At 32.5% G+C, this 11,450-nt stretch overlaps 1 protein-coding gene and 1 long non-coding RNA gene across 2 annotated transcripts; one reads left to right on the top strand and one right to left on the bottom strand.

Moving 5' to 3' along the window:
- The first annotated feature begins 315 nt into the window (after nucleotides 1–315).
- Nucleotides 316–2,425, top strand: LOC120477394 (uncharacterized). Its single transcript, XM_089122483.1, has 2 exons — nucleotides 316–2,137; nucleotides 2,321–2,425. Exon 1 carries the CDS (start codon nucleotides 637–639, stop codon nucleotides 1,630–1,632), a length of 996 nt encoding a protein of 331 aa, XP_088978609.1. The 5' UTR covers nucleotides 316–636; the 3' UTR covers nucleotides 1,633–2,137; nucleotides 2,321–2,425.
- Nucleotides 2,426–5,599: 3,174 nt separating this feature from the next.
- Nucleotides 5,600–8,225, bottom strand: LOC148971469 (uncharacterized). Its single transcript, XR_016147031.1, has 3 exons — nucleotides 7,906–8,225; nucleotides 6,740–6,852; nucleotides 5,600–6,574 (listed from the first exon to the last, which is right to left on the bottom strand). It is a non-coding gene; the product is annotated as an uncharacterized LOC148971469 (long non-coding RNA).
- Nucleotides 8,226–11,450: the final 3,225 nt, after the last annotated feature.

The following is an 11,450-nucleotide window of genomic DNA, read 5'->3' as shown; positions in this document are numbered from 1 at the left end:
AATTGGCTAACGGGACCCAAGTTTCTTTGGGAAAAGGAAATTATCTCACCAAAGACAACGCCAGAGCTTCTTGTTGGCGATCCTGAAATCAGAACGACACAAGTACTACAAACAAAGGTAGTAGAAGATGAAAATTTTCTGGAGAGGTTTGATCGGTTTTCAAAATGGCACACAGCATTGAAAGTTGTTGTTCGTATCCAGCAATTAGCAAGATACAAAACCGTTCAACCCATAAACGTTGAGGACATGAGAAAGGCCAGTGTTGTGCTTGTAAGGTTGGCACAAAAGAATGCCTTCAAAGATGAAATGCAAAAACTGAGTCATGGCAAATTGCCACATTGTCATCCATTATACCAACTTGACCCAGTTCTGCATGATGGTGTTCTCAGGGTGGGAGGACGACTGAAGAAAGCTTCCTTGTCTCTTGACTCGAAACACCCAGCAATCCTCCCGAGAGATAGTGTAGTCACACGTCTTATCTTGGGTTACTGCCATGAAAAAACTCAGCACCAAGGCAGAGGACAGACCCTCAATGAATTGAGAGCAAATGGTTACTGGATTGTTGGTGGCAGTAAAGTTGTGGCAAATTACATTAAGCAATGTGTTGCATGCAGGCGAGATCGCAGGTCAACAGAGATGCAAAAGATGGCGGATCTACCGGCTAGCCGTGTTGATTCCTCTCCACCATTCTCTTATTGTGGAATGGATTGTTTCGGACCATTTCTCGTCAAGCAAGGTCGTAAAGAGCATAAGAGATATGGTCTCATAATCACCTGTTTCTCCTCAAGAGCAATTCACATTGAGATGTTGGAAGATCTCACAACTGATGCCTTCATAAATGCCTTGCGGTGTTTTATAGCTATCCGTGGAGCTGTAAGAGAAATCAGATCGGATCAGGGGTCAAATTTTGTTGGGGCGAAAAATGAGCTGACAAAGGCTTTGAAGGAATTGGACAAGGACAGAATGACTGCTTACCTTTCCCAAAAGCAATGCGACTTCATAATGAACGTACCTGATGCCAGTCACATGGGAGGCGTGTGGGAAAGGCAGATCAGAACAATTAGGAGCGTTCTAAGCTGGGCTCTTTCGAAAAGCTCTGGAAGATTGGATGATGCTTCCTTGAGAACTTTCTTTTATGAAGCTATGTCGATCATTAATAGCCGCCCACTCACCACAGATACAATCAATGATCCCAAGGGGTTAGAACCACTTACCCCAAACCATTTACTCACCATGAAATCCTCTGTTCCTCTGCCTCCACCAGGGAAATTTGTGCAAGAAGACCTGTACGGAAGAAAAAGGTGGCGCAGAGTTCAATATCTGACAGAGCAATTTTGGAGTAGATGGAGGAAGGAATATCTGACAAACATCACTCTCAGACAACGGTGGCATACTCCAAGACGCAATGTGAAGATTGGGGATATCGTCATCGTCAAAGAGGAAGGAGTTCCACGCAATGAATGGAGACTTGGAAAAGTGATTGATGTTTGCAAAGATGAAGATGGCCTGGTGCGGAAAACCACAATACAAATAGGAAATAGAAAGTTAGGGAAGGAGGGTCAGCGACTTACAAATCCATCCATCCTTGAACGTCCTATTCACAAATTAGTGGTACTTGTAGAAAACAATTAAACCTTAAGCAATGGAACTAATCTCTTTCTCCAACACAAGTTGATAGTTTGAAGTATTAAGAGTTTAAATATTAGTCTTGATGCCAAGAGTCAGAGAACATTCTATATGGTTCTGAAATTTGTTTTGTGAAATTACTAAATTTATTCAAACTTGTGTACAAGTTCATTATAAATTATGGTAATTTGGTGGGAGTGTAACTGTCTAAGGACAAGTATTTGTTGAGATGTGTATTTGTTTCTTTTTATAAATTGATGTAAATTTGAGTTCATTTAAATACAATTGTGATATTCAGAAGCGGATATTTAAAATGTATGTAAAATGCCTTAGGCGTTTTAAAGTTAGGGGTTCTTTAAGGAGGTTTTACGTAGAAAACGTGATGTCACATGACCCGGTTCAGTTTGTAGCGGTTCTGCGTCACTTTGGGTCCGAACGAACATGAATGCAGAGAAATGACATGTGGTCTGAAAAGAGTTGCTTAATCTGCATGGTTTGAGAGGCGCACACGGTAATTTACCTTTATATATATTTCATAATGTTTATAATGTTTTATATTATTCTACATGCATGATGTTGATTGGATTCGTCATGTTTCTTTTGTGATTCACTTTCATATCATGGGACATTGGCACGAGAAACTTGCAAAGGACTGAGAAATGCATATTTTGAATATATGTTTCATTTTTTGTAGTTTTCACGGTGTCTATGGTGTCAACTGAAGAGAGAGAGAGAGATATGTACGAAATAAACGACAAAGACATCTGTATGAAGCGTGGCCTTTATTTCGTCAGACCAGTGCAGCTATATTTATGTTACGATTAAGCGCAAAACCACATCTTCCAGATTACAGTGTTTGTTGGAATATTAGTGCCTCACAGAACCTGTACAGTATGTGTCAAATATAAAATTAAATTACTTGTATCATTTGTGAAAAACATGTTAACTCCTCAATAACTACTTAAGCGTTACCTTGTCATCCCGCAGGAACTACTAGTGATGTGGCCCATTATTTTAAAGTGAAAAACATGTTAACTCCTAACTTAGGAGTTAACATGTTTTTCACTTTAAAATAATGGGCCACATCACTAGTAGTTCCTGCGGGATGACAAGGTAACGCTTGTCAACGTAACATAAATGCAGCCAATTTCAATTATGTGACTGACATTCAATAGAGCTCATAATAGTGAACTAATCCAATCATGAGAGTGTCAGCATCACTTCCTAATTATTTAAGATTTATTTTTAAAAACTGTCTTTATTAGGATTATTTTATGTTTAAGTTTTAAATAAACAGAGAACATGCGTCCATCCTGGCAAGAGTAGTGGTCACAATCTCAACCTAGCTAATGTATTTGGGGGGATGTATAAACTTCATAAACTGGTTTCCACAAAGAACCCATTTAAGGGCACGTGCTTCTGAAATGTTATGACCATGTTAAGAGTAAAACCCCCACAATTGTTCACTTTTTAGACATGTTACTTTTGTGATTAGTAATTAATTGGTTATTATTTCTTAGTTCACAAGTAGTTCTCAATGAGGATATATTTCTTTAGTAACAATCAAATACCTACCAAGGAACTACCTTTGTACTAAATTACCTATTACTTAATGATTAGTTCATATTGCTTCCATATTAGTTAATAGTATTAACTTCGGTGTTAATGCAGTACTACCTATTACTTCCTGCATAGCTACTTGTTAACTACTGACCATTATTTTAAAGTGTTACCACATCTACGTCGTCCATCAGGCTACTGGAAACTAGACACCCCATATCGGTTTCGTAGCCGGAACTAGCATATGCTAACGTGCACATAGTCCATTAATCTGAAATGGAAATCTTTTGTAACATTAATCACTACCATTCAAAAGTTTGGGGTCAGTAAGAATTTATTTATTTTTTATTTTTGGAGGAAAGAAATTAGAAAATACTTTAATTCATCAAGGATGAGTTAAATTGATTAAAAGGATCATGTGACACTGAAAACTGATGTGCAATCAGCAACAGTAATGATGTTGAAAATTCAGCTTTCAAATTACATTTTAAAATATATTAAAATAGAAAACAGTCATTTTAAATTGTCATAATATTTCACAATATTACTGTTTTAATTTTTTTATCAAATAAAGCAGCCTTGGTGAGCAGAAGAGACTTACTGATCTAAAACTTTTGACCGGTAGTGTATCTATATATATATATATATATATATATATATATATATAATGTATATAATAGATATATAATGTAAGCGTAATGAAGAAATATTTCACTGCCAGTTCACACACACACACACACACACAAAGTGCCCACTTGGTTGGATAGATATCATTCAGAATGTCCCCTCTTCGCCAGTGTGGAGCGACACTGCTGTGTTCGTGATATAGACATGTATATGTTAGTAATGTAGACGTGTGTGTGCAAAGGCACATAACAATGGCAAGTAAATTGTTAAATACAAGAGTTAGAGAGAAAGTTAAAAAAGAAAAATAATACCATAAAAATAATATTATGAATGATAAGAGCCTCTTCTCGCCTCTGCTTTTGAACTGTTGTCACCTGGACGTCTGTATTTTTAACCGTTGAATCAAAAACAGATTCAAATGGTCTCACTCAAAAACTTTATTTTTTATTTTTTTGATAACTGATGGTTTGGTCATTCTCTTTCTCTTTTTAATATTATATTGTATATGTTTATCTATGCATATTTAAATCTCTGATGCCTGTGTGAATATATAAATGTATATAAATGTATATATGTATTAGGGGTGGAGCCGAATCCGAATACGGTATTCGGAAAGGTACAAATAATGTGTTTTTTACGAATACTTATTCCGAACAAATACTTAAAAAAATATTTGTATTCGGGAACAAGAAATACTATATATCAAAAAGCTGCGTTCCTCACGAGACCGCAGTGCGCGAGTTAAGTGAGTGACGTTCAGGAAGAGGTGACTGACACAGGCTGCTCCACACAGCAACAGAGAGGGCTCGGCTGAGCGAAAAAAACACTTAACTGCATCACTATTTTTGTTTAATAGATGTTTGTACCTTAACTATGTTCCGGTGGCAGTTTATAACTTTCGGGAAGCGGAGTTTGATCGGGAGTATATTCCATTATTGACGTCTGCAGACGGGTGCTCTCACGTTCGCTCTGTTTACGTAGCTCTGTTAGCTCGGTAACGGTAATTATTTGTTTCATGGCTTGATTCAATTCCAATGTAGAATGCGGTCTGTTATTATAACAGGCCGCTGATTATAAGTATAACACACCGTTGCTATGAAAAACAGAGCGTTGCCATGGATTCTAAACGTAGAGACAGAACGGACTATTTTTCTTTTTTTAGCGGGAGCGATACAATCGTTTTTTAAATCAATAAACTCCTTTTTATATCCATATTTTGAGTCAAATTATTGATTTATTTGGTAGGTAGCCATGTAATAAGCGGGGTAACCCAGGTGAAAAGGAAATATATTTAAATTGTACTTATTTTGATATACTTAATGTATTTTAAATGTACCGTATTAAATATGTATTAAATGTGCTAAATTGAAACAACTTCAAGTATATTAAGTGTATTTTAATATGTATTTAAGTTCAATTTTAAGGTAATAGTAATATATTTTATTATACTAAATTGTGCTAAAATGGAACCATTTTAAGTACATTTAATGTAATATAATAGCACTTATTTAAAGTGTATTTTAATACACTTTAAATCGACTTTAGAAATACAGCATTAGTATATTTTTAGCTTCACATTAATGCGTTCTGAGTATATTTTAAATATAATTTCAGCTTATTAATAATGTATTAGTAGAACACTATTGGACCCACTATTAACATATTAAAAATATATTTTTCCAAAAACCATTTAATATAAAAATAATATATTTTAATGTATTAAAAATACATTTAAACATTTGAATTCAACAAAACCCAATAAAAAAACATTTCTACAAAACACACAAACACTCTTTGAAAGATAAACTTTAATGCACTACATCAGTAAAGCATTATGAAAACTAAACAAAATACATTAACATAAAATGCATTGATTTGCAGAGGTATTAAACAGAACAAAAATAAATAAACTAACTGAAAGGAGTAGTTCACTTTTGAAAAAACTTTTGGTGATAATTTACTCACCCCCATGTCTTCCAAGATGTCCATGTCTTTCTTTCTTCAGTCGAAAAGAAATTAAGGTTTTTGATGAAAACATTCCAGGATTTTCTCCATATAATGGACTTCACTGGGAACCAAACAGTTCAGGGTCCAATGGCTAACAGTCAATTTGTCGTGAAAGCATGAGAATTGGCTCAATTGTGAGAGTCTTGTGCTGAATGCTTGAGAGTTGGCAGCCCTGACAAATCTTTTTTCGAGTCAATTCATTCATTTCGTTCATTGAATGAACCTAATGACTCGGAAAAATATTTGTTAATTTTGATGAACGAGTTCAAATAGGAAAATCATGAACATGCATAACAGAACAGAGCAAGGCGACCATTTGAGCTTATAAAACTTAAACTTGTGGGTTTTTTTTTTTTAAATGACCGATCGTTTCGCTTGATAAGACCCTTATTCATCGTCTGGAATCGTTTAAAGCCCTTTGAACAGTTTGCACAAAAACTGTCTTTTGGACCTTGAACCGTTTGGTCCCCAATGAAGTCCATTATATGGAGAAAATCCTGAAATGTTTTCATCAAAAACCTTAATTTCTTTTCAACTGAAGAAAGAATGACATGGATATCTTGGCATGGGGGTGAGTAAGCTATCAGCTAAAGGTTTTTTTTTTTTTTTTAAAGTGAACTAATCCTTTAAGTCAAACAAAGTGAAATACAATAGCAAAAAGTAAAGTGGCCAAATCTTGAGTAAAAAGAGAAGTTCGTGACTTGTTCAGTCTGCCATAGACTCTTTTGGGGACATCAGAAACACCGAGGGAAATCTGGCAAGAATAAAAAAAAACAAGCATTAGTATAAACTTGTTCATTTATACTTCTAATAAAAAGCTGTCACTTTGTTACTTAATTCAGAACACTTAATGCACAAAAAGTCAGATATAATTATTATAACAAATAGGATTTTTCTTTATCATAAAGAATTTTCTAACCATTTCTGAGGTTTCAGGAAGACACAGCTCAGATGATCTTGGGCTTGAGCTGAATGAACCTCGTTTCATGGACTCCAGGGCCTCTTTGAGAGATGATAGTATCCCTGGAAGCTCTATAAGAAAAAATAAAGTCGCATGTTATACAAAGTTAGGGCAGAAAAAACACTAGTTTGTGTTCTTCATATATAATTTGTATTTTGTTTAAATGGTGAAACATATTTAATGAAACATTACTGTAACTTCCACCCTATTATTAAAGTAATTATTCATTATTAATAAAGACAGAACTTTCTATTGAAAATTACAAGTTGGTGACAGCTGATAACGCCTTGATTAAATGTAAAAAAGCTGAATACCACTCATAAAATCATATAAATCAGTCCCTCGAGAAAAACACGATTATGTGATTGCATAATTCAATGCATAATCAGGCAAAATACATATTCATTTTTCAAATACGTGTTAATATATATAGGTCACTTAGTTACTTAGCTGCTACATGACACACTATTGCCTTTTTTTTTGTTGTTTTTCACCAACAAAAAGTTACAAATCAAGAGGATCAACTACTACTTACTCGACTTGACCTCATCACGGTTGGGTTTAATAAAAAAATGTCTTTGCAATGTGCAAATTCCTTGGCTAGGCTAAATATTAAATATAAAATCTCTCATTTCATTATTTAACATCATTTTAATTTCTCAGTGCAAGATATTTAATAATTGGTTTTGTGAAAGCTTATAGTTGGTGATTACAACTTAATTTATTTATCGAATTGACATGAAAACTGACAGCCTACTAATAATTAATTAGATTTTACTATGAATTAAATATCACAGATGTGAAAGTTTTATTAGAGCTTAAAATATATTATAATATTTAAAACACAAGAAGTTACTTAGGGACAATCAAGCCTGTCGTGTAATCACCATTAATAACCTTTTTTCTGCAAACACAGTGTGCAATGTTTTTATAGTTGTATTATGTCACTGTCTAGATCTATAACAATTAAGTTGATAGACGTCAATGGATTAACTCGCTTTAGTGTCAAATCAACAGAAACGCCAGTAATCCACAGAACATCGTCATCAACTTCTGAAAATATTTTCTAAACCCAAAGTGAGAATAAAGCCAATTATACTAATCACTTAAACTAATAAACTTACCACCAAGAAGTAAGATCTTTTCTGGCAGTATCTTGCTCTGTCCATGTCGTGGCGGCGCACCTCTGCGTTGTCCTCATCACTGCTAAATTGTTCGCGGGAGCTGACGACCTGGTAATCTGCTCGTGTGTTCTCTCAATATTAGATCGGTGCTATCCACATTCACTAGGTCCGAGTCAGTGAAATAACAAAGCAATATTTGGAAAATACATGATTTCTGTTGAAATATCCGAAGCTATAATGGGATACCACAGACAGTCAGTATCCGCTGTCTGCGCCCCGCCCAACATGTAAGTTCAAATGGCAGTGTGTGATTGGACAATTGCCGGCAAGCTTGTTTTGAAAAGATCGGCTCTGATTGGTCCAAATGAATGCAACTGGAAATATTAACTAGCATCCACAAAAAAAGAAACAACTCTGTTAATATAAACCTAACATGCTTATTAACAAGTTTTTTTTTAATTAATTTTGGCTAAACAAATGTAAGAGTCAAGCTTTAAGAAATTTATTTTGTTTTTCTAGTATGTACACCTGATCTTTTATGTTGATGTGTGCAAGTACTGGTATTCACTTGTTTTGTGGAAAAGACTATTTGATTAATTAATGCAGAAGTATAGAAGTGCATTACTTGTTAGTCAAATTTTAGTGCTTTTCATAATTATAACAAACTAATTTAAAAAAGTTAAACCTAAAACACATAATATAAAGTGTGAAATACATATGCATTGAGTTAAGTGTTGGTAGTATTACAAAAAGTGTGTTAGTTTTTGGTATATTTCTTAAAAGCTTAACTGAGCACATATTTATAATTAAAGTGCTACTTCTAGTCTTTGTAGAAATATACAATTATTTTCGATACATGTTTAATTGCCTTCATGTTAGGAAGGGAATTAAAGGGACTTGAATTTTTAAACTTGAAGTGAACACAAAAAATACTTTAATTTAGCAACAAGTATGCTTTCTGTAAATACACTAAAACTTCACTAAAACTATGTTTGTTTTTAGCATATTTCTAAAAGTGTAATTAAGTGTATATTTATTAGCATTGCGTTTCTAGTAAAACATTTTTAAATATAATTAAAATATGTTTGTATTTAGCATATTTCTTAAAAATGTAATTAAATACCAATGTACTTCTAGTACACTTTTTAGAAACATATTTAAAGCATGATTGTCATTAGCATATTTATTAAAAATATAATTAAGCACACATTTATTACCAATGTACTAATAATATACTTTTTTAGAAATACATTAAAAGTATGCTTTTCTATAGTGTATTTCTTAAAAGTGTATTTAAACATATATTTATTACCAATGTACTTCTAATATACTTTTTAGAAATACATTTAAAGTATAATTATCATTATGATATTTATTAAAAATATAATAAAGCATACATTTATTACCAATATATTACTAATATACTTTTTATAAATACATTAAAAGTATGCTTTTCTATAGTATATTTCTTAAAAGTGTATTTAAACATATATTTATTACCAATGTACTTCTAATATACTTTTTAGAAATACATTTAAAGTATAATTATCATTAGCATATTTATTAAAAATATAATAAAGCATACATTTATTACCAATATATTACTAATATACTTTTTATAAATACATTAAAAGTATGCTTTTCTATAGTATATTTCTTAAAAGTGTAATTAAATATATATTTATTACCAATGTACTTCTAGTATACTTTTTAGAAATATACTAAAATGCAATAAAATACATTTTTAGTACACTTTAAATAAGCATGTTGTAAATACAAATGTATTATAAACACACTATTTGTATTTCAAATATATTTTTAATACATTTAATACAACGTCTTTTTCACCTGGGAATGTAGAGCGAGGCGTAGTTATAACGAAAACCCTTCAGGCTTCGCGTCGGGGTCATAATCAACCTCCTCACTATAAATTATCCATATAACTTATTCTGTCTGCACAGCGTTCTCCACCGTGGTGTTGGGGTTCATAATGTTCACAATTGTATTTTATTAGTTGTTGGTTTAACCATGGTTCATGAGGTAATGGCTGACTGTTATTTTCTTTTCAATGACTTTTCTTGTTACATGTTCATTGCTGGATTTATTGAAAAAATCAACCAATATTGCATATCCATAATTATTATAATGGATATAATTAAAGAATCCATACACTATAAAGTATTTTTAAAGATGTTTATGCCTATTTTGAATTTTACTCGAATACAAATACAAATACAAATACTTTTCCTCCCTGAACAAATACAAATACAAATAGCGGCTGCTTTGCACACCCCTAATATGTATATATATATACATAGTGTATATAATAGATATATAATTTAACTGTAATGAAGACAGATTTCACTGCCAGTTCACACACACAAAGTCCCCACTTGGTTGGATAGATATCATTCAGAATGTCCCCTCTTCGCCAGTGTACAGCGACACTGCTGTGTTAGTGATATAGAAATGTATAGTTTTAGATCGGTAAGATTGTTTATGTTTTTAAAAGAAGTCTCTTCTGCTCACCAAGGCTGCAATTATTTGATTAAAAAAACCAGTAATATTGTGAAATATTATTACAATTTAAAACAGCGTTTTTCTATGTGAATATATAGTGAAGTGTAATTTATTCCTGTGATCAAAGCTGAATTTATCATCATTACTCCAGTCTTCAGTGTCACATGATCCTACAGAAATTATTATAATATGATGCTCAAGAAACATTTATGATTATTATCCATGTTGAAAACAGTTTTTTACATTTTTATTGTAGGATTCGTCGATGAATAGAAAGTTAAAAAGAACAAAATTGATCTGAAATGGAAATCTTTTGTAACATTAATCACTCAAAAGTTTGGGGTCAGTAAGAATTTATTTATTTATTGTTTTTGGAGGAAAGAAATTAGAAAATACTTTAATTCATCAAGGATGAGTTAAATTGATCAAAAGGATCATGTGACACTGAAAACTGATGTGTAATCAGCAACAGTAATGATGTTGAAAATTCAGCTTTTAAATTACATTTTAAAATATATTAAAATAGAAAACAGTCATTTTAAATTGTCATAATATTTCACAATATTACGGTTTGTCATTTTTTTATCAAATAAAGCAGCCTTGGTGAGTAGAAGAGACTTACTGATCTAAAACTTTTGACCGGTAGTGTATCTATCTATATATATATATATATATATATATATATAATGTATATAATAGATATATAATGTAAGCGTAATGAAGAAAGATTTCACTGCCAGTTCACACACACACACAAAGTCCCCACTTGGTTGGATAGATATCATTCAGAATGTCCCCTCTTCGCCAGTGTGGAGCGACACTGCTGTGTTAGTGATATAGAAATGTATATGTTAGTAATGTAGACGTGTGTGTGCAAAGGCACATAACAATGGCAAGTAAATTGTTAAATACAAGAGTTAGAGAGAAAGTTAAAAAAGAAAAATAATACTATAAAAATAATATTATGAATGATAAGAGCCTCTTCTCGCCTCTGCTTTTGAACTGTTGTCGCCTGGACGTCTGTA

This window comes from Pimephales promelas, chromosome 17 (assembly GCF_988280905.1).
Source record: "Pimephales promelas chromosome 17, fPimPro1.hap1.1, whole genome shotgun sequence".
Lineage (NCBI taxonomy): Eukaryota > Metazoa > Chordata > Actinopteri > Cypriniformes > Leuciscidae > Pimephales > Pimephales promelas.
The sequence above is the reverse complement of the archived record's forward strand: the minus strand, read 5'-3'. Positions and strand labels throughout refer to the sequence as shown.